This window comes from Rhinolophus sinicus, chromosome 2, assembly GCF_057876585.1.
Source record: "Rhinolophus sinicus isolate RSI-liver-muscle chromosome 2, RSI-T2T, whole genome shotgun sequence".
Classification (NCBI taxonomy): domain Eukaryota; kingdom Metazoa; phylum Chordata; class Mammalia; order Chiroptera; family Rhinolophidae; genus Rhinolophus; species Rhinolophus sinicus.
The window spans coordinates 101,166,513-101,189,273 of NC_142502.1; the positions used below are offsets into that span (position 1 = coordinate 101,166,513).

Here is a 22,761-nt window from a genome sequence, read left to right on the forward strand (position 1 = left end):
TCTGGGCAAGGGACAATGATTCCAGGATTCTCCTAATCTTCTTAGGTTCTTTTTTTGGGATTTTCTTTTTTATTTTTATTTTATTAGTTTCAGGTGCACAAGACAAAGCAAAACTTAGACGTTTATCATTTATATCCCTCACACTGTGTGAACCCCTCTCCCCCCATCCACTATCCCTCTGTACGTTCCCCAAATTAATTTTCAAACCCCCATGACCATCTTGTGGTTACTATTTTTCAAAACCTCTCACCTTCCCCTTATCCCCACCCCCCCGCCCCTCTAGCAACCCTGTGTTTTTCCTCCATGTTTCCAAAGCTGTCTCTGATTAGTTCATTCACTTATTTTCTTTAGATTCTGCATATAAGTGAGATCATATGGTATTTGTCTTTCTCTTTCTGACTTATTTCACTTAACATAATGTTCTCTAGGTCCATCCATGTTGTTGCAAATGGTAAGATTTCATTCTTCTTTATGGCTGCGTAATACGCCATTGTATAAATGTACCACAGTTTCTTAATCCAGTTCCTTAGGTTCTTCTTAAGACCACAATGCAAGTTAGGTGTTCCTTCTCCTAAACCTACGACACCTCCGAGTTCCTAGGTTATCCTTAGGTAAGAAGTGCAAAGATTTACCAGTCTGGCTATAGAAAGGAAGCTGGCAGTTGGAGAGAGAGGACCATCCCAAGCCCTCATGCAGCTGTGGCGACTGCCTGGATAATTTTTCACAGAAGAGGAAATAGTGAGAAGGGCTGGAGGTAATGAGGGGATTTAGATCTTTCTATAAAAACAGCAGCTTCCAATCAGAGAAACAGAGGACAGGTAACCAGCTATCCAACCACAAAGGGTGAAGTCCCCCGCCCTGGCAGTCTGATTGCCAGGAGGCAGAGCGAGCCCTTTCTAGTTTGACATAATCAGATGGATATGGGACACCTGCCACTCACTGCAAGTGCTTCGCAGAGCTAGCTGGCTGCATTCATCTGCTTAATAAAGCCAGAATCTGAAACAAACACTCTTTACCCAGTTTCTCTGAGCGCTGTTGTAGAGAACATGCCTTTAATTAGAGCCGGGCTGCACAGTGGTGGGGCTCAGCTACACTGTGGTTTGCTGCTGCAAGGCAGAAACGTTACCATGTCTTTTTCTAGGCAAGCAAAATGTAGATGGTGTTTAATGCCAGCTGTCTCTCCCAGGAAAGAACATACTGTAGCTCAGAGAAATAATGCAAAATTTGGGTTAATTTTTGGTTTGTGTCTTTTAAAAATAGAACACTCAGGTTTTTGTTTGTGAGCAGTGCAATAACTAGAATAATTATTTAGGCCTCACAGTAACACATTAGGGTATTTCAGAGATGAAAAAACAGACTCAGAAAAGTTGAGTAACTTGCCCAACGTCACACAGTTACACATGGCAGGGCTGGGATTCAAACCCAGCTAGCCTGACTTTTTAAAATTTTATTTATTTATTTTTAAGCTTGTGTTTAAAAGCTCACTTTCTTAACCTGTGTGGCACATTTGAGAGGCATGTGGTGTTTTGAAGGGAGAGGCTACAATCACTCTGGCCAGCAGCTGAGGGAGAGGACGGCCAGTCTGTGAGATCGGTCTCTGCAGATGGCCTTCAGACTCTTTGAGTCGAGATGTTTCTTCTTTGAGGACCTTTCCTCTAATGAAGTGTATATATATATATATATATATATATATATATACATATATATATATATATATATATATATATATGTTTACTGCAGCATCGTTTTGTAAAAAGTGGGATGCAAAGCTCCCATATGCATGTCCTGTGGCTTGAATCAGTCACTCTGGGACCTTGGAGGCTTGCTGCCACCCCTATGGGCGCAGGAGATACAAGTGTGAGGACCTTAAAGCGGGACAATATATTTGTAAATGTCTAAAAAATAAAAAATGTTACACAAGAACCGGTTAACTGTACAAATATACAGCTCATGTACTACTCGTATGTTTTCTAGCACCCAACATAACTTGTAAGGATTTCAGTAGCAGTGAAACATATTGTACTGGAAATAAATTTGATTTTCTCAAGCCCGGGTCTTGTCAAAGTGTAAATGGTTATTCATACAAAGTGGTGGCTGCACTGTCTTTTTCTTGGATGGTTGGGAGCAGATTGATTTTACCTTAGACATTCAACCTTGGGTTTACTGAAGTTACGCATTGTAGGGTTTTGTGGAAGTGGGAGCCTAACTGATTTCAATGTTTCAGTGCAGACTGCTGGGCCTCCAGATGGAAGTAGTTACATTATAGGTTGTTATGGAACCAGACTTATAAGACTAACTAAACATTTAGAAAAAGTTATGTCTGTACATATTTTTTAAAAGAAACATATTTGAGCCTCCTTGATTTTAACAGCGAACTCCCCGTACATGGATTTCCAGATTTTCCTTTATCCTTCTTTACATGTCACTTTGTGTGTTCTATATAATTTTTTGTTGTTGTTATTTTTGTTGTTTTAGTTAAAAGTATATATTATGAGAATCATTTAATAGGACTTTCTTTGGGAACTGTGTGAAAAAAAGAAAGTTAAAGGCCTGAAGCAACCTAGATCACAAACAGACTGGAAAAACAAATTATGGGGCAAACATGCAATGGAGTAACAGGCAGCTGTAACAAAGAAATAGGTACTGAAACGGAACTACCACCAAAAGGTACAGAAGAGTATATTGCTTGTTATCATTTGTGCAAAAGACCGCACACATGTATGTGTTTATACAGAGAGAGGGGCTGACAGGAAGGACACACAGGGAGCTGGTAACACATCACTGCTGTGCAGGGAAGTGTCCCCTGGGGACAAGACTGACAGGCTTTCCATTTTAAGTTCTCTTGTACCTTTTGATTTCAAACCACGTGACCATATTATCTATTCAAAAAATGTGTATCTGTGCTCTTCTAAAAGTAATTGATACATGAAAACAAAAATGAATAAATAAAAGTTTATATATGTCCATGCAATCACAGAAACAAAACACATGTATAGGAGAAACAGGAGATTTATTACATCAAAATGGTAATGATCTTTTCTTTCTTCTGTCGATGTGGTTATGATAGGTATTTTTAAAGTATTGTCATCTATGTTTAACTTACTTCTTCCTTGACCACACCAGTATTCTGATCATTACCCGGGGAAAAAAAACAGAAATGAAGACTAGGGATCCCAGAATCCCAATTTCACAGTATACTCCGTAAAGGTAAAAAGCTACCATCTCTAAAAAGTTGGCAAGTCAATAGTTTCCAATCCTTTATGAAAACACATGGTGTGTAAATAAACAACTACAAAGACTGGTTCTCCAAGTAGGCAGTACAAAGGGAGAGGAAAATGCCTTCCCATCTGGAAGGAAATCACTGAACGACAGAATACAGTTCACAGTCCTACTAGAGCTCCGCGTTTCAAATGACTACTCTTCAACTTCCTGTCTTGTCCCTCATTGTCATCACCGATAACCAAGGACACCGCAGGTTTTCCTAAGCTTCTATCTCCTAAACACCAATCTAGTTTTCTTTCTGTTTAGGAGGCAGGAAAAGAGAGATGACTTTTAGTTTTGTTAAAAAAAGCACACGTTCTCATAAAATCATTGCCCATGTTTTCTGATACTGGGTAAAATAGTGTTGGAAACAACTTTGAAACTCCAGCTGAAAGAAGGTAACTCACCCCATCCTGGAACCAGGTAAGCAGTGACCCACCTCTGGAATAGAAAGGAAACACACAGTTAGGGGCTTAACAGAGCCCATCTGCTACGGCCGTGACCCTGGGCTTGGCTCCTTAGGCCGACACTCACTTGAGTCTTATCATCTGAGACAGTCACTTGACTGCAATTTATGAGCTGCCAGTGTTTACTTGTGAGACTCTCTGGGAGCTGGAAAGGAAGGAAGATAAATACACCAAAGCCCAGCTGAGCAACTGATCGGTTTTATATTGTATTTCCAGGAAATGATATCTTGTTTTCACAAAGAGGTAATGCCATCCTCTCAAACAGAGGCTGCTTTAGCTTTCAGGGACAGCCATGGGGGCGCATCAAAGCTGTCCCAAACAAATGTCAACAGAGGTGCTTCTGAGGTACCAACACAATAAGAAAAACAATAAACTTAAAAAATAGAATAGAACTATGTAACCCCTTCAACATGTAGTGAAGCAGAGTCTCGTAAGTACCCTGCAGCGGTCGGTGTGGTGAGTACCGGTGGTGCTTCAGACAACGGTGGCCACAGGGCTGGCCAGCATGGAAGGCTCCCGACGGAAGACTTCCTAAGTCAGTTTCCGTCCCACATGGTTCTCCCACGCTCTGTCTCGGAGCGGCCCAAGATCAGTCCACAGAGACTCTCCCAGGCCGTCCCAAGCTCCCATGCCTGGTAGTCTTTTAAATGCCCTTGGAGCACGGTCTTCAGGACAGTCTCTTCGCTTTGGAGAGAAAGAAGAGAGAAATAAAAGAGGAGCCTGCGTGTGGCTTCTCTGGCCTCCCTATGCCACCCTCAGTCTCTTCCCCACACGGCAGCCGTGGTGAAGAGCAAACAGAGGTCAGGTCGGGCGGCTCTGCTCAAAGCCTGCTCCTCACTCCTCCCAGGTAAGAGTTAAAGCCAAGGTCCTTCCAAAGGCCTGGGCCCCACCTCCTGACCGCACCTCCCACTCCTCTCCCCGTCACTGACTCTGTTCCAGCCACACCGGCCTCCCTGCTGTTCCCCCTTCCTAGTCCCTCTGCGTGGGACACTTTCCCCAGAGGGCAGCACGGCCACAGCCTTCAGAGCTTTCCTCAAACACTAACTGCTCGGTGATGCCTTCCTTGACTACCCGATCAATGAGTGCCAGTACTCTCCCCCTCACTCCCCGACCCCTTTCTTGTTTTATTTTTCTCCATAGTTCTAATCACATCTAACTTATCAGATTTTCACTTCTTCTATTCCTTGCACCTAGAACAGTGACTGGCACAAAACCAGCCCTCAATAAATATCTGTTGAAGGAGAGAATCACGTACGCAGCGACTGGCAGGGAGACATGGAAGTTCTTCCCGCGTCCAGAGGGAGGGGGTGGGAGGTGCTATGTACTGGCCTCCAGTCTTTTTCATTAGCTTCTGCTTCCTTGATCCTGGGGAAGCTGGGGTCCTGCCTACACTAAGGGCACAATAAAGCCACCAAGGAAACTGTCCCCTTCCCTGAGACTGAGATCTGGAACACTTTGGTAAGAGGGCGAAAGGATTCAAGTTACTTTCTCCTGCTTCTGGGCAGCCTTTGAGGCGGTGGGGTTGGAGCTGGGCGTGCCTTCAGCCTTGGAGAGCTGAGAACCAAGCGAGGCTCCCGTCCTCTCAGGAATGGCCTCGCCTAGTGGCTCCCAGAAGAATGCAGAAGCCACAAGAAAAACTGTCTTGACTCCCCTTAAGCAAATTCCCTTGCCCACCCTCCCGCGTTACACGCTTCTATGAAACAGGATGCACCCTCTGTCTTTTAAAGACTAATTTCTCCACCTGTGCTCTGCATTCTCCCCTCTCTGGCCTTCCTAAGAATTGTTTCCCATCCACTATCTCAGCTTCCCAGCATCTCCTTCTGTAAGGCTCCCTCCAAACAGCAAGTGAACATGCTCAAATATCTCGTGTCTTTAAAAAACGAAACAAAAATTCCTTTGTCCCGTGTCCTCCTCCAATCACCACCTTCCCATGGTGCGGCTCCCCACTATCCCCACTATCTTGGTCGTGGGCAAATTTCTTGAAGAACTCATCTGTTCTTACTCTTCTCTTCTCTACTCCCTCACTTCATACTCATTCTCCAATTCACTGAAAACTAGTTTCTGACCCCATCAGGCCCCCCAAGCTTGTACCAGAAAAAGTCATCAATGTCCCACACATGTGCGACATCCCCAGGGCAACTTTTCATCCTTATCTTCCCAGCAGCGTTTCACCCCACTGACCCCTCACTTCACAACTCAGAAATGTGCATTTACCGAAGACCCACTGCTCTCTAGCCCTGACAATACCACACAAAATCAGATTTGAAAAAAACAACCCTGCCCTCAAGCTTATAAATCGAGGGGCAAGAGCGCATTAACAAATGCAATTTCACCCTCGCAGGTGTTTTACAGAAATAACAGGGAGCTGTCTGGCCTGTTATGAGGGGCCAGCCCAGAGACGAGCGTGGTCGGCAAGGCTCAAAGCCACCATGCGGACGTCTGGTTGCCTGTCCTCCACTGCCCTCCTTTTCCATCTCTCTGCCGGGTCCTCATCCATCTGTCCTGCGTCCTCCTCTTCCGCTCCCCACCCTTCAATGTGGCTGTTTCTCAGGGACAGGGACTTGACCTTTAGCTCTCACCACCCACAGAGAATCCCCAGATCTAGTATCTCTGGCGTTCCGGTCCATATATTCAAATACCCACTAAACAGACCCACTGATGTCCTCAGTGCTCGCAGCCTATTTCAGTGTAAAGCGAACTCATCTCCCTGACAAATGGCACCACATCACCCAGCTGCCCGACAGAAGCCAGGGAGCGACCCTCCACTGAGCTCCCTCGCTCCTCACAGCAACCCAGTTCCCCAAACCTGCAGTCTACCCCTAGACCACTGTTCAAGTCCGCCTGCTCTCTCCATCCACACTGCTCTTTCCCCAGCCCGGCCACCATCACCCCTGGCAAGGGCTGCTGCCCCTATTTTTGTGCCCATCACCGTTTCTTTTCACTGCAGCCATATTAACGTATCCAGACAAATAGAAACATGACCAGGCACATCTCTGCTTAAAACCTTCCATAGGTTTCCCATGGCTCCCAGGCCAAATCTTTAACACAATTTTGAAGACCCTTCATGAGTAAGTCCTGCCTGCTTTTGAAGTCTCACTGCTCAACACTCTCTAGCGCTCTACACGCCAGCTACTCTGCCGTTTCAGCCCTTAAACCCCACTGCCCCTTGCTTTCGGCCCCTCCAATGATAATGCACCTGCCTCCCTCACTTCCCTTCCCTTCTCTGCCTTCCCTGGCCTTGACCTAGCACCTTCCAGCTCTCCTATTGTAGACTTTACTATAAGTAGCCCAGGCCCTGTATCTAGACCGAAAGTTCCAGGAGGCGAGGGGCTACACGTGCCTACACACTTTCATTCCCAGCTCTTGGCACTTAGTAGGTACTGAAAAGGAGGGAAGGCTCAGAGAAAGGAAGGAAGAAGGGGGTTTTTCTTTGGGGTTGGTTCTGGTTCAGTGTCATGGGCCAAGGGTTAAAAGAGGGCCCAGCTCTCCAGGGTGGGAAAGCAGAAAGCAGTCCAGCAGAAGTCCTAGCCAGGCGCTGGGGCACGTGGTCTTATCGGACTTCCTAGGAGCCATCAGCAGGCAGCTGGAAGGGTATCTATCCAGCTGACGCAGAGAAGCCTACTCTATGGTACTCTATGGGGGAGAAAGGGGCACAGTCAGTGACACCCCAGCCACTCTCCATGATTAGAGCATAGAAATCTGCCACACCAATGTATTTGAGCTTGCTCTAAAAATGTTGTGTACATCCAATGTTAAGTATAGGAATCAAGAAACCCTCAAGAAAAAGCTGCTTTGGTTAATGACACTACTCTGTAGTTACTCAAGTGGTCTTCCACAAGAAGAAGCTCCTAGAAGTATGTTTGGAAAGCAAATCATAAAGTGGGAAGATAGGCTCCATTTCTGAGAGCCAGGAGAAACTGCTGCTGTGGAAAACATCAAGCGATCTGCAGTGGCTGCTGCTGGATGCCCAGGGCTGGCAGGGCTGCTCACTTACTTCTCCTGAGGCTGAGTGTGTTCACGTTCCTCCTCCAGGTCCTTCTCTCCAGCCTGGTGGGGAAGCCGCGGCCAGCAAGTGCTGGTCTTCCCCTTCTGTACACAATGGTGGGGGGGTGCTCACCAGAGATCCAGGCTCAGCGGGCAGGTAGTCAAAGGTCAGCCCTGAATCTCTTCACCTGGCATGGCAGGGTTCCCTCAAATCCAGCCATCTGTGCATGTGGGGTGCACTGGGGGATCATAATCACATCTAGGAAGGCCAGGGCAGCCCCACTGGTAGCCTCGGTTCAATAACAGAGTATCAAGGGAGCTGGGGAATGCAGTTTGCAAAAGCTCCTGGGTTGAAAATCACTGTTCTAAAGGACCAATGAGATTGTATTGCGCGATCATTTGCTTGCTTCTTTTCTAAGCACAAGCCAAAGAAACTGCCAGAGAAAGCTAAAAGTAAGAATGTTAACACTCTTGTCAACTAACCTACATTTAATGAGAATGGAACAAGCAGGGGCGGGGGAACTGCTGACAGGAGAGGCTGCTCCAGCACCTCGCCAGCTGCTGAAGGAGAGCCTCCATAGGGGATAAACATCTTCCCTTCAGGAGACTCTCACGTCAACATCCCAGAGTTACCATTACCCATGCGACGCGCGCTTACGGGATGGTCCTTATCTGCCCCGGCTCCAGAGCGTCCTTTCTCCAACACAGGACCTGGCATCCCAACCTCTCCTCCTCTCCTCTGTATACTCTGGTCTCAGAGTTTACAAGGGGTCAGTGGCTCATCAGTCATGAGGCATTCCTCTTCCCACGGGATATGGAACTTGACAACAACCAGCCAGGGAGGCCTGGCGTGGGGCTCTCGAGGTGGAATCAGAGGCCCATGCTGCCAGACAGGCAAGTCTCCCTCTGTGAACTCATGATAAGAGCAACCCCTGCCCAGGAGGAAACGGCCCTGCTGCAGTGTCGGAACTCTGACAAGTATAGGCTTGCCAATCCGAGTTTCCACATCCTCAGTTTGGTCCTTTTTAAAATTCCCATGCACTGGGGATTAAACTAGCTTTCAATTGGCAAGGAAGGCTGCTATGTGACTGAGAATTTTCTCTAAACCTCACACTGCAGACCAGTGAAGCTGCTGATGGCTCTGGAACATGTTTCCCTAAATCGGGCTTCAGAACCTTCTGTCTGACTCTAGAGAAAACCTCCAAGCTGCACTCACTGTGATAACTGCAGAAACAGGCTGCAGCCAGAACTGCCCCAGCCAGGGACTGCAACAGGGAGGTGAAACTGGCTTCCTGGGGAGGCTCCCTATTACCAGAGAGACTGAGAGGCCCCCTCTTTAGCCTTTGGAGAGAAAAGGGGGGGGTTTGCTATTATTTATTCTGTAGAACTAACTCTGTGTCAGGGGAGTCAGAGGGGAACTTAGGACATGGGCTCTTCTTACCCTTTCCAGCGCTGCATAAAGCCATTTACGGGGGTTGGACTTGCGAGAAGAAACCTAGTCAGTGTGCTGGGGGGAGAAAGTACATGGGTGTCCCCACCCCCACACAGACCCAGCACACTTTAGCTCAAAGGCTGGCCATGGTCAAATCTGGGTTGCCAGGTCACTGCTCCTCTCCGAAAGGACAGAGGGAAGGAAACAGGAGGCATTCAAAATGTCCTCATGACGCTCTGGCAGCCATGCACATTCCATCCTGGGTGACGAGGGGGCATTGCTAGGAACAGTCACCGCTTCTCATGCCTCGACTTTGCTTGTGCTGATTCCTCTGCTTGGAAAGCTACCCCTTAGGGAACCTGTAAGACCCAGTTCAAATGGCACTTGTTCCGTGAAGCTTTCTCTCATACCTCCACCTGCCCAGGCCTACTGAGCGTCCTCTTCTCTGGAGTTTCCTAGCACCCTGTTGTGGAACCTGTCATACGACCCACTTCTCTGTCTATCTCCTCCATAGAGGTGGGGGCTGTGAGAGCTGAGACGGTGCCTTATTTATCATTTTATCCTGGTACGTAGTATAGTGTTCCTGTAAAAGCTATGGAGTGATGGAAGGGGAGAGGAACAGCCATGGGATTCTGCTGGAATCAAGTGGCTCCTGCAAGATCAAAGTATCTGTTGGGGCTTAAAACAGGGCACAAAATCCAGCAGCACATAGCTGTCAGAAAAGTGGAAAACACTTTGGTTCTAAAGAACCACCTGAGTGCCGCCCCAGCCTCCCAGGTCAGAATGTCTCCCTTGCGTGTAACGGGCTCAAGCACGCTTCCCGTTCAGCACCTGTGGCAAGCCGCTGCCGCTGCTCTGGCTCACCCATCAGCGTCAGATCCTGGCCCTACGCAGAGGAGCCGATATCTGCTGAGGGCTAGGAGAAAGGAAGCAGTGCACAGAAGACCCTATTCTCAGCAGTGTGGCTGGAGTTAGGGAAAGGTAATCCCAAGACACACGAACATGGGTTACCAATGACCAGGTGGTGGGAAACACCTGTTAGGGCAGCGAGGTTCTGGTTCTTCCTCTCTGCTAGGCCTTTATGTGCAACCAACTGGTATCACAGCTCTGATGCTTTCCCAGAAGGTAGTGCTATACTGGATTATTAAAGGGACTGAATGTGAAAATGAACTCCACCCTGCTTCTGTGCACTCTCATCCCTGCCCAATAACCAATCCATGAGCTTCCTTGTGCTTTGCCCCAGGACATATCTTTGCCACAAGGACATTCGAGTCTTAAGCAGAGTTGCTCTTCAGCCCTCAACACAACAGGCCCCAAGTGTGATGAGATCGCTTGGTTCAATGAGCAGATATTCACTATGCAAGCATGGCTCATTAGGGAAACTCACCCATCCCTTCCCCAATCTCTTTATCCAAACTCTCTCCAACAGGGAGACTTGTTGGTAAATGTATTTGAATCCCCAAAGATGATACAGTAGGATTAAATTGCTCTCTCTTTGGTTTAACCTTATGCCCAATTTGTCTAAATAAGCCGTGACTCTTATAGAGAGAACCTGTATGTGTGCTTTCTTCAGGCATTCTCCAAGTTGTGAATCTCTCACTCCTACACATTCTATTTATAATCGACTGTATACCCAAGCCAAGGTCTTTGCAACCTGGACAACTAAACTGTCTTGAACCACAGCACCATCTAGTGATCAGTACATGGTCTGTCTGACCATGTGTTTTCTAATCATCTTTTTTTATCCCCTACAACCTGTAACCAAGACACGGAAGCCTCCCCCTTTCCAGCTACTCAAGTAACTGAGTTAATTCTACTTTAACTCTCACACATTCATATCTTTAACTCCTTTTACTTTTCCCCATTTCTTCCACCTCTTGGTTAACTCAAGAATCCTTTATCTGCCTCTTCCCCAACCAAAAAAACCTGCCAGTTTGTAACTAAGTCCTCCGTTGACGACACCCACCTTCTTACTCATGCCCACTCACCTTTTCGTTCCCCAATGAGGGCCATTCGTCGGTCTTTTACTTCTGAACTCAGATTATCTACCATTTTACTAATGCAGCTGTCCAGAACCAGGGAGTGGGTTTTGAACTTGATGTCCTTCCGACAAATCGGGCATTCTATCTTCCGCTTCATCCATTCACTGATACAGTAGGAACAGAAACTATGGGCACAGTTCAAGGTGACAGCCTGCAACGGGAATGTGAACACACACGTCAGAACTGTCACACTTACATTCCCAGGGCAGTTGTGATCTCAAAGCTAGGATGGGGGTCAATCCCCAAGGCCAAATGGAAATTTAACCATAAGCCATCTACAAAGGATATTAGGATCATTCTTGGGGATCGGAAATTTCAGGCTTCAAGTTAGGCGATTCACCTTCTTTCTCAAAATTAAGTTCATAGACTCAGGCCCCAGGTAGGCTGATTTGTCTGTTTTGTTCCACCCACTCAGACCACTGCCAACACGGGTTAGCAGCCTTGCAAACAAATGTCACTGGGGCCAAGTAGGACTCGTAAGCATGGGAATGTTTGGTACAAATATATCACTAATTCTCTTATGAAAGACAAATGTATGTCCTGCTAATGGTGAATTAGAACCTCAATTTTAATATACGAAGGGAGCACAGTCTGAATACTCAGTACATAGAATGGCAGGAGGCATCATCTCTATTCAAAAGAAACCCCAAAAAATAAATGTAAAAGACAACAAAAAAGCTGGGGGAAAAGGAAAAAACTGACAGTGCTTGAACCCCTAAGTAAATCAGCCTATGAGAAGAGAGAAAGCAGAAGGAAGCTTGTCATTTGAGGGGTTCCTCTGAGTAAACCCAGTAGATTTCTGCCAGGGCCCTTTTCATTCCCAAGAATATAAACCATTCTCTTCGTTACTCTTGTTTATGTGTGTCTCTTAAGATACTTTTTCTGAGGCTCAAAAGTCTTCATTCCTGCTTTTAAGATAGCAGTGGAAAACAACACAGAAATGGTGAATTTCTCAAATGCCTGCTGAGCCCAGAGTCAACTAGGAGACAGTCTGTTTACTGTATGAGGTACATTCTCATAAACGGACCAAAACTCTGTCTAATTAAAATGAAACCTCTTTCCAACACTGACATTCAGAGGTGGCCAGGAGGAAAGGCCAGGCAGGAGGCTGGGAACAGAACACAGGTCAAGCCGTCCGTCTGTGCAGACGCGCCAGGCCGGCTCATTCACCCGCCGTTCCACGGCCTTTCCTTGGCTTCCTCTAGCAGAGCGCACGAGACCTTGTCAAAACAGCGCGGACTTGCGTTTTTCCGAAGTAGGGACTCAAACGACTAGAAATGATGGGGGAAATGATGACCTGACAGTGGATTCAGAGCAGAACAAACAGGTCCGCCCAGGAGAAGCTGTTCAGGGTGCAACAGACTCACCCTCCCGAAAGCTCACCGAGAAAAGGAAGCCATGTCTGTATGCATTTTCCTTCTTAAAGGAGTCTGAAAAGCACTGTCATTTAACAACTTGAATTTAAACTTGTGGTGTAAGGTGAACTGTCACAAATGGAAGAATTTATGAAAAACAAAAATCTGTGCAGAAATATGACAGGATGACACATGTAACCTAGGAAAGAGATTCTTCACCTTCATAAGGAGCCTCAGAGTCCCCGCAACATACGCCCTTTGGCCACTGAATTCCCCAGATGACCACACATCACTGACATTTACCCCCACGTCTCAAGGCTGCATTACATGCCCACTCTCCGCCGTGTGCCACTCACAGTAGAGTAGTTTTATTGAGCAGCTTTATTCTGACACTCAAAAATCTATGCCATGTGGCCCTGTTTTCTCCCCAATAACAAAGAGATAAAGGTTTTACTGCAGCTAAAACTATTGATTATATCGAATAAATACTCAAGAATAAATGAAATAAGAAAAAGGACAGCAAAGGTAAAGGCTACAAGAACAAATGGCAAGTGGCCACCTCTAGAGGCCACTTTGAAGTCAAATAGCTACGAGAAGTTCCCGGAAGAAAAGGCCTTCAGAATGCTTCCTTATAGCAGTAGCAGCCTGCGCAGCCCAGGCTCCGTTCAGGGATGGGAGGGCAACAAGGCGTGAGCCTCCACTCGCCATTACCTCGACGAAGTATTCGGAGCAAATGATACACTGGAGCTCATTCTCTAGCACATCATTCAGGTGGCTGAAAATTTCCTCCTTCTGCGCTTGCACCTTCTCCTTCTCTTCCTGCAAAGACATACAACCCCACCTGTCACTCGGGACAATCAACAAGAACGCAAAACAGGACAGGGAGCAGGGTTACTCGTCTGGAATAGGAATCAGGAGTTTAAATGAAAAATTCATCCTGGCACAGCAACACAGAACAAAACCCTTTCCCTAAGGGTTACTATTTCACAGAGCTGCTTTCTAACATGGGGAACTGTTTTCCTTTCTTTCCTCTTTCTGCTTTTTCAGGATTTGCACTGTAGTTTCTGTCTCCTTCCCAAAATTAGCCAAATGAAACATACTGAAGGTAGCATACCAACCCCACCAACCACCCAACACCAGAACGAGGCATAAGTATCTCAGAGAGAAATGCAGTTCCGAGGGGATATAAAATCATCCCAACAAGAGTTCCCTAGACGAGAAAGAAGACATAAAGAACAGTCGAGAGAGGTAGGAAGCTGGAATGAGCGTATAGGGTCCCCTGTGCTTTTTGTAGCTGCCTCTCCTATAGAATAAGGGTAATTCCTACATTCCCTGGAGGAAGGAGCTGGAGAAAAGGCCTCCGGAAGTGCCCTCAGGCCCCACGCTTTAGGATGGTTGCCACTTCCCACTCCTGCAGAGGTCTGTGGTGCAATTTCCCTGTGCTTTCCCCAAAAGTCAGACACCCTTTTAAGGGGGGATCCTAGGTATGCTCTCTTGAAACAGGCATTTATTTAAGTTAGCACCTCATCTCCCAAACAGAACGTATCAGAAGCCCCTGGCGGGAAGAGGGAAAAACATTTAGGGTATATTTTAGTAATAGATTAATGTTTCACTTTTTATTTTCTCTTCTACTCAAAGCAATGACTCTTAGACTGCTTACAGCAGTGAAGAGGGTCTGGACCTATTTCCAACTAGAGTCAAGTTCCCTGAAAACTTCTGAACTGCTGGATTAAAAAAGATGTGGTGGTTTCTGGGAGGTGAGGGAAGAAGGTGTTATGTGATTTAAACAGAGCATAAGGGTATTAAACCAACTGAAAAAGAGTCTCTTCCTATCTGTACTCTGCTCCAGGTCTGTATGTGAGGAGGGGTGAGCTAAGAAATGCAGTCAGACTCAGGCATTAATTTCAGGTCAGAGGCTGCAAACTGATGGCCTGTGGCCTGGATCTAGCCTACAGACGTGTTTAGTTTGGCCCTCATAATATTGAAAAATAAAGCAAAAAGCTGAACTTGCTGCCAATATTTGAAAATTAGGATATTTCATGTAAACACCTGGATTTCCATATTCTGGAGAAAACAGATCTGACAACGCTGGGCCTGCATTTCCAGACGGTAATGACTGACTGCAGCAGAGAAGAGCTGCCTCTTGGGGTGGGGGTGGGAGGTGAAGGCCCCTTTCCCATGCACCTGTGTCCCCACGGCCCTCTACTGTGTTTACACCCAGGTCACTTCACTCCTTCCATCACCAGTCTCACCCCAGTGGGCACTTGAATTTATAACCCTTAATTTAAGAGTTCCATTGACATGATGTGGGAAATAATTACCTAAACGCATGAGGATGAACTATTTTTTATTTTGACTATACCACTCCTTACTTAGCTTCTGTCAGTGAGACACTGAAGGAACATGTACCATAGACAACGGACTAGACTGCAGGATGTGTGTGTCTTATTCCCAGCATTTCACTTCTGAATGAGGGAAGGAAATAGATGTTGTCTTATAGGCAGAACCTTCTATAGGCCTGAATAATTTTACAGATTATGTTCCCTGAGGCTGGGAAAAGCCATAATCTCTCTTCATTCACCAGAGCAATCCTTGCACTGTTGAAAATGCTGAACTGCATTTACAAACCAAACTCTAAACCATCATCTTTTCTCTTACCTTGATCTGCTGCAACTCTCTGTTCTTGGCTTGAATAATTGCTTCACACTTCTTCTTGCTGTGGTTTAGCTCTTCCACCAGATCCCGATGCTGCAGGAACACAGCAGATACATAACGCGATGAGCTACCCTGCATCCTTCCTTTTAGCCACACAAGCCTGCTCCCTCCATCAGTGGCTTTGGTTCAAGGGTTCAATAGACCGGCCATTTGAAAACAATGCCTGTGCTCCTTCAGGACATCCCGCTTACCTGGTGCTCTTTTTCAGGTAAGGGAGGAGATAGGGGGGTTCGGCCATCAAAGCTATTAATCCCTCTGGGAACAACCCAACCTTCATGGCCATTCAAATCAACTAAAGAACTTACATTGTCTTCCAGAGTCTGATTCTATAAGTTTGGCTTGGGGGCCCAGGAATGTGCATTTTTTAAAAAAAGCCACCGAAGTGACTCTAGGAACCTATGTGCGAGAACTAATAAGTAATTCTGAAGCTACCCAGCACTGGAAGTGGCTTTTAAGAAACAATCAGGGAGAAAGGGGATTCAGGGAAACAAGGTAATCATTTTCATTGAAATAAAAAAGACCTTTAACCTATTTATTCTCCAAACCACACACTACCTGCCCCTAAGGCAATGCTGCCTAAACCCTGCCTGTCTCTTCTGGAACCTGGCACGTCCAAGAGCTAACAGCTCAAACACTGGGACTAAGTGCCTCTACCAAACGTCAAGAGGTCCCACTTCTATGAAACATAATTTCTGAGCTCCTTCATGCTTAAGTATAGCTTATACTTAAATCTCACCTCAAATCCTTTTTTAAAGCAGGTGGTGGAGTAAAGGTAAGTATTTCTGGAAAGATATTACTCAAGAAACAAATTTTAAAATGTATGGTCTCCTGAGAAAAGCAGTTACATCAGAAGGCCTGGGTATTCATTCATCTTGACTGCTAATTAGGTGCGTATACCTTACCTTTCTCATCTATAATATGGGAAAACAGGTGTCTCTCCTACATGGGTGTTAATAAAATCACACATAGGAAAGCATTCAGAAAAGTTGAAGCTCTATGTAAATGCAAGGTGTTATAATGGCCTGGTAAATGAAAAAGAACAGCTTCAGAGAGACCACAGGGTGGACCAAAATACAAGCACGTTTCAGTTGAGAGTGGCACGTCCCCCAGGTATATTGTTACAGCACCATGACCTAATAGTATCCCACTTTAAGCTAATGAATGGAGACGGGCCAAGTACCTCATGCTAAATGATAGTGTGTTTTCCTGCCTGTCTCAGAAGTTGAGGAGCTGCGGGTGCAGGGTACTCAATGATCCCTCAGGGATTTCCAAGCAGCAGAACCTTACCTTCCATTCAATTTCAAAATAATATCTGAATATTAATTTAATAATGTTCTAAATGGGAAATATGCCTACCCTCCCATCCCAGAAAATAAACAAACTCAGAAAATAAAATTCCAAAAAGGTTGAATTAATTTCCACCTAATTCTTTCCAAGGCTGCTTGTGTACCTTAAGAAAATCAAGGCAGGCACCTCTCAAGCTTATAACTTGACTTAAGCACACAGTAAGCAGGTTGGGAGGTAGGTATGCAATAAAAGAACATAAAGATAAATTAATATCTTAAATTCTAATGTGACTGCTCACTTTTCTCAAGGAGATATGAACCACCCACTAACCTCCTGACTAAACTTGCATCGAACTACTAATCGTACGTAACACATAAAGGATAGAAGACAAAGGAGGTTTTAAAGACGCAAAGAAGACTATAAAACATAATCAGATGAGGGAAACAGTCAAGTTAAATGAAATAAATTACAGGCGATCTTTTAGGCGATTTTTGTTCCTGTGAGCCTTGCCCTTGCAGTAAATCAATGTTTTGCTGACTGTTCAACTGCACATTCTCGACCTGACCTAAAATGCTTAATTGGAACGTTCCTGAATGGTTTCTAAATGGCTTCAGTTCAGGAATGGTGAGGTAATGGAGGTCCTTGCAGGCCTTGGGGCCAAGTCTTAGCTCGCGATTTCCCTCTGCTGCCCTCACCTTTCCGGAAGTGCAGCCACTCCCGGGAGCCTAACTGCCACAGGCTCCGCTCCACCTTCACTAGAGCAGCTTCTGCTCAGATGAAGATGGAAGTTTTCACGCTGAGGTCTGGCATGTACGTGAGGCTCCCACTCTCCAAGCTGGTGGTGTGAGCGGCGGCCACCTGCTCTGCCTACAGCCTGGAGATGCCGCAGAGGTGTGTACTAAGCAGCAGAGGCAGCCGGTGGCCACGCAGAGCCTGGCTGCCCCCGCTCTGCAGCCCACTAGGATCTCAGTACAATGGCAAGAGGTACGTTACCTCCTGCAGAGCCTGGGCCAGCTGCTGCCTCAGGTCCTCTTCTCCTTGCTCTTTCTCCAACCCCTGCAAAGCCAAAAACAAAACAGGTTTCCCTGGAGGAAGGGAATAAAGGAACAAACTCCAGCAACAAGCAGAGCAGAGCAGCTAGCAGGAGCATCTGGAAACGATAGGGGGCAGGCAGCAGGTGGGAAATTTCCCACTTTACCTCAAGCTGTTGGCAGTGAGGGATTTAAGCAGAGCTAATTACTCAAATTCTGCTCACTTCAGGGCCGTTACCTTCAAGCCACCACTCAGGCTGTTCTGGAGAAACTCTGGGCGAATACTCCAAGTCTCCTTACCTGGCAAATGCTGTGACTCCCAAAAGGATGTCAGCTGGGAGGCTGTGAGCCAACACTATCTAAACTCACATATAATCTGTCCCGCTGACACTCAGCTCCACGTTGCTTCCCTTGATTCTGGGGAGCCTGTCTCTCACTCTGCGTCTCTTTACCACTTCCGGCCCCCAAACTGCTCCTCCTCCCAGCTTGTCTCAGCTTATGCTGTATTTCTTCCTTTGCTCCCCTCTGGTATAGGGTACCCACATCATGATTACCCTACGTCTAGCACTTTCCACAAAACCTCTGGGCTTTTGCCTCCTTACTTTAAAAATGGCCTACCCATTTAATATGCCAACCTGAAGTTGTTTTCTAATTTTAATATATTGACTTAAAACTGTTCTGATTATTTTATGTGTACATTTATTAGGCATCTTTATAATCACCTGAACCCAAGCCTAGTGTCAGGCAACGTGAGTGCTCAAAAAAAAAAAACATGTCTGTGCGAAGCAACAAGGCTTCAGTGAGCTTCTGAACAAGTGGTTGGGGTAGGATAAACCCCTAGGGCTTGGTGACAGAGGGAAATCCAGCTAATAAATAAAGGACTAGATACACTTCACTCTGAGCATTTGTATATGACCCTCTCAAACCTGGAGACATTTTCTAAGCCAGTCCTTTTTGCCTTTATCATTTCGGTATGAAAAAGATTTTACAGCTATCCCTGGAAGCATGCCCAGAGCAGCCACAATATTAATTAACAGCAACTCTTATTCCTGAACACATCAGCCTTGAAGAAAGTTCTGCTCTGGGAAAGGTGGCATACACTAACGTGCAGAGCTAAACCCCATGTACTGATTTCAAGAACTAGTCCAGGATGTCTACGGGAAGAAAAAAGGTACACAGAAGCAAGCAGTGTGCACCCTTACAAAACCCATTTAATCCACGGCCTCCACTAAGACTATCACCAGTTCAAGGGGATAGCAGAGATTAGAATGAAATGCGTAATTTTTTCAGAACTAAGCTGACATTACTGGTTGTTGCTTGCTCTGAACAAAGTAAACAAAAGATAAAAGCTTATTCAGTTCAATCCTGATTGGCCCATTTTAGTTACAAGTCGACAACGGGGAATTCTTGACATTCAGTATCACCCGAGCAAGTAGGGAGGAGGAAACCGTGTGGCTCTTGCCAGGTGGGAACTGACATTTAGAGCAGAGACCAGGACCGACTCTAACCTGGAAGCTCTCTGTTAAGAGCTTGTCACCTCAAATGACTCGGGGACAGGGTCACATTTGGTCTGACCCTGACAGCTAAGACAGTCATTATTTTACCTGCCGGCTAAAGGCACTGTGGAAGGTGGCTTATCACTAACCCAACAGCTGAATTATGGTGGGCCTGTCCCCTCCCATGCTGGCTGCTCAGAACAGAAAGAAAAATGTTTTCTGCCTTTGCAGCTTCCCATTTCCTAGGTTAGTTACAGAGCTAACAAGCCGCCAGGTACATCAAGGGCAGGGTCACCAGCTGACCAATACCTGCCTTGGGGTTAACGGATTTGGCTTTGACCACAGAGCAGAGAAAAGTAACTCATGAGGAGAACTATTGGTTTAATTAGAATGCACTATGGTTTTGTGGCATCGGGACCTTCATCCAACGTCTCTCTGACTTTAGCTGTTCTGAGATGTTCTGAGATGCCTCAACTTTACATCCTGAGATCTGTTACGTCCTGGGGCTGGCTCTGCCGCCGCCGCCCCTCTCCTGGAACTCCACCTATGGCTCTTGATCTGCCCGTCATGCTGGAGCCTTAACCCTTGACTCAACCCCCTTCTCTTACCTCCAAGTGTTCTGTCCCCATTCCATCTCCTGTCCCTGGCACTTAGCATTTGGTCCCTGCCTCAGAGTTGGAGCTCTGGCTAGAGACTCACAAAGGGCCTGCCCAACTCTGACAGGCACTCTTGTCCTTCCCTCCTGTGTGGTACCTGGAGATACTGCTGCTCTTTCTTGAAAATCTTCACTAGCTGCTCCACTCTGGCCTGCTGCTGGGCCTGCTCTGCATAAAGAAGGGACTGTCAATCCTGCAATTCCTGCTCCATTTTCACCATTTTCCTCGAGTTCCCTTTTTGGGACTGCTTTTCCACATTCAGAACAGCTACCTGTTTTTCCTGCATCTGTGCTTTAAGCTTCAGAATCCGAGACATAATCACCTTAAATAGCTCTAAGATGTTCTGAGATGCTAACGGGTATGAGGCTTTCTGCTTCTTAGGCTGAAGCTCCACGACTTTTGCGGGGCCAGAGCACACATGGGCCCCCGCGGTCTTCTCACTGGGCTCCACAGAAGTCAACTTAGGATCCACACATTCGGAGGGTTGGCTGGCCACTTCGCCTTTCCCATGTGACTTCACCGGGTGGCCAGATTCACAAGACACTTTACTTATTCTGGACTTCAAATTTGAGGGGCCTTCAGCTCCAGGACCCTCCAATTCATCCATAAATTTCCTTTTAGTTCTCAAGTCCTTATTTTTTTCCATCAACTGGTCACTCTTTGGGGTAACATAAGGATTCCTCTCCTGAACTTCTTCAATAACTTCATATTCATACTCTGCATTCTCCTTATTTTCCAGAGGCATCCCAAGCTGGATGTGGTCTCCCTTATGGATAGAATAGCTCTTCAAAGGTTCTAGACGGACTCTGTTCAGCCAAACACCATTCAGACTCTGGAGAATGGGAAAAACAGACAAAATAAGCTTCATGATTTTCTTCCTCTTAATGGAATTTCTCTCCTGCTGCTGCAAAACCTTCTGCCTTTTCAAAAGAAAAACCCTTGAGAACAAATAGCAAAGAAAGCTTCATAAACCACCATCCCTAGAAACCGCATTCTTCAAACAGTACTTTGGCTTTTTACCTATATTTCAGATTCATGCCTCCACAGAGAACGGCCTATATAACAGGCAGGAATCACCTGATTACTGGTGGATGAATTACTCAAATAAATGGAGTAGCATTGAAAGAAACTGAAATTTAATAGCTCCTATTGACTTAAACTGAAGGCAATGGCCCAAGACTGAAAAAACTGTTATTAGTAAAGAAAGCAGCATCTAATGATGAGGTTCGAAAGGTAGGTTTGACCAAAAGTCACTCAAGCACTGTCTCGGGATGTGGCCCTGAACACAGCGGTGGATAAGCCAAGCACTTTCCAGTCCACAGAAACCAAAAGAGAGAGAACCAACACCTGTCCTGGAGTCAAACTGCAGGTGGAATCTGACCCAATTACTAGCCCCAGAGGTCCATGGGTAATACAGCACAGTGGTTAAGAGCTGGAGCTCTGGACTCAGACAGACTTGGGTTCTTAACCTCTGTACTACCTGGGGCTTATTAGGTGCATGGCCTTCAGCAATTTACTCAAACTCTCTGTGCCTCAGCCTTGCGCGTAACATATAGTACAGTACCTACCTCATACAGTTCCTGTGAGGAATAAACTAGGTAATACATGTAAAACACTTAGCATAGTGACTCACATATAATAAACGCTCGATGATTTACTTTATGGTTTTAAGTCAATCATAGTTTAGGGGTTAAGAGCATGGACCCTAGAGATGGACTGCCTGAGTTTGTAATCTGGCTCTATCACTTAACAGCTGTGTGACTTTGGGTCAGTTTCTTAACCTCTCTATGCCCCAGTTACTACATGTATAAAATGGGGAATAAGAGTCTCTCCTTCGTAGTGTTTGTGTGGATTTAACGAGATAACATATGCAATGTTCTTAGACAAGTGCCTGGCACATGGTAAGTACTACACAGGTGCTCACTGCTATTACTATGTTCTGGCTCAACTAATTGATTAACAATCACTTAATTCTATGCTCAGTATCTTGCAAGGTAAATATACCAAGTGCAAAAGTAGAAGATACGAAAACAACTTTCAGCCCCTGACTGTGGAAAGGAAAACACAAGGGCACATATAAGCCAACGTGGGATTACACAGCACAGCCTATAGATGCAACAGAGTATCCGATGCAGCTGGGTTAGTCAGCGATGCTAAATGGGGATGACGGGTTGTAGCACAGATTTGAAAGGGGTTAAGAGCTTAAGAAACACGTGGGCATTTTAACCCATATCAAGGACTTACCTTTGGGGACCAGGCCAGAGATGAAGCTCACAGCTGAACTGGGACTCACACTTATGTTCATGATGGTAACTATAGCTACCTACTTTCAGTTGGGAAAATTATCTGGTCAACCCCAATATGCGGGACGGGGGCTTGACCCCAAGGCACAGAGGATGAAGGGGGTAGAGATCGGATCTTAGCTCTGGTTTCCTACTAGGCACTTGGCTCTGGTTTTCTATGATTTGGCTAGAGCGGGGAGAGGGAGAGAAAGCCCAGCACAGACAGGCACAGAAAGACTGCCTTTAACCCACTGCGCTGGGCCTAACCGGGCTCATCTGGCCAAACTGCTCCCAACCTTTATGTTTATATTCAGCCTCAGAAACTCTCGGGAGTAATCTGTTTTATGACAACAGTGGGGAAATAACAAAGGAGTGGGATAGAGTCTATTTGAGAATAATTTCATATCACAATAGATTATACATAGGAAAAAGATCTCAGGAAAAGTAATATGACGCAGAAGCCTACTTCATGCCAAAATACAGACGCTTAAGAAAAATCTCAAAAGCAAAGATAAGGTTAAATAAAGAAGGTTACAGAAGCAGCCCAAGGCTAGAGAGAACAAGGAATCCCTATAAAGCTGGGGCAAACTTTCAAGACATACTGCAACCCTCCACAGATACTCCACCCGCCTCCTTCAGAGCCCTTTAGGCCTAGAAAATAAGCTCTCAAAATTTTCTCACCACATTTTATCCTTGGATCCTTCTGGCCACCCTTTCATCCCTCCTTGGTGACACCTAGTGGTATAATTTAAA

At 45.9% G+C, this 22,761-nt stretch overlaps 1 protein-coding gene across 6 annotated transcripts in view; it reads right to left on the reverse strand.

Annotated features, from left to right (window-relative positions):
• Nucleotides 1–2,993: 2,993 nt before the first annotated feature.
• RNF8 (ring finger protein 8) overlaps nucleotides 2,994–22,761 on the reverse strand; it is a 30,821-nt gene continuing 11,053 nt past the window's right edge. The window contains exons 3-9 of one of the 6 annotated variants that reach the window (XM_019718408.3): nucleotides 20,049–20,558; nucleotides 17,537–17,599; nucleotides 15,200–15,289; nucleotides 13,253–13,360; nucleotides 11,133–11,337; nucleotides 3,669–3,702; nucleotides 2,994–3,520 (exon numbers count right to left, since the gene is read on the reverse strand). In XM_019718408.3, coding sequence (XP_019573967.1) covers nucleotides 3,490–3,520; nucleotides 3,669–3,702; nucleotides 11,133–11,337; nucleotides 13,253–13,360; nucleotides 15,200–15,289; nucleotides 17,537–17,599; nucleotides 20,049–20,558 — 1,041 coding nt within the window. In that variant the 3' untranslated portion in view covers nucleotides 2,994–3,489. Of the gene's footprint in view, nucleotides 4,413–11,132; nucleotides 11,338–13,252; nucleotides 13,361–15,199; nucleotides 15,290–17,536; nucleotides 17,600–19,997; nucleotides 20,559–22,761 lie in introns of all 6 variants that reach the window. The other 5 variants (XM_019718406.3, XR_012496575.2, XM_019718407.3 and 2 more) reach the window with 5 other exon arrangements.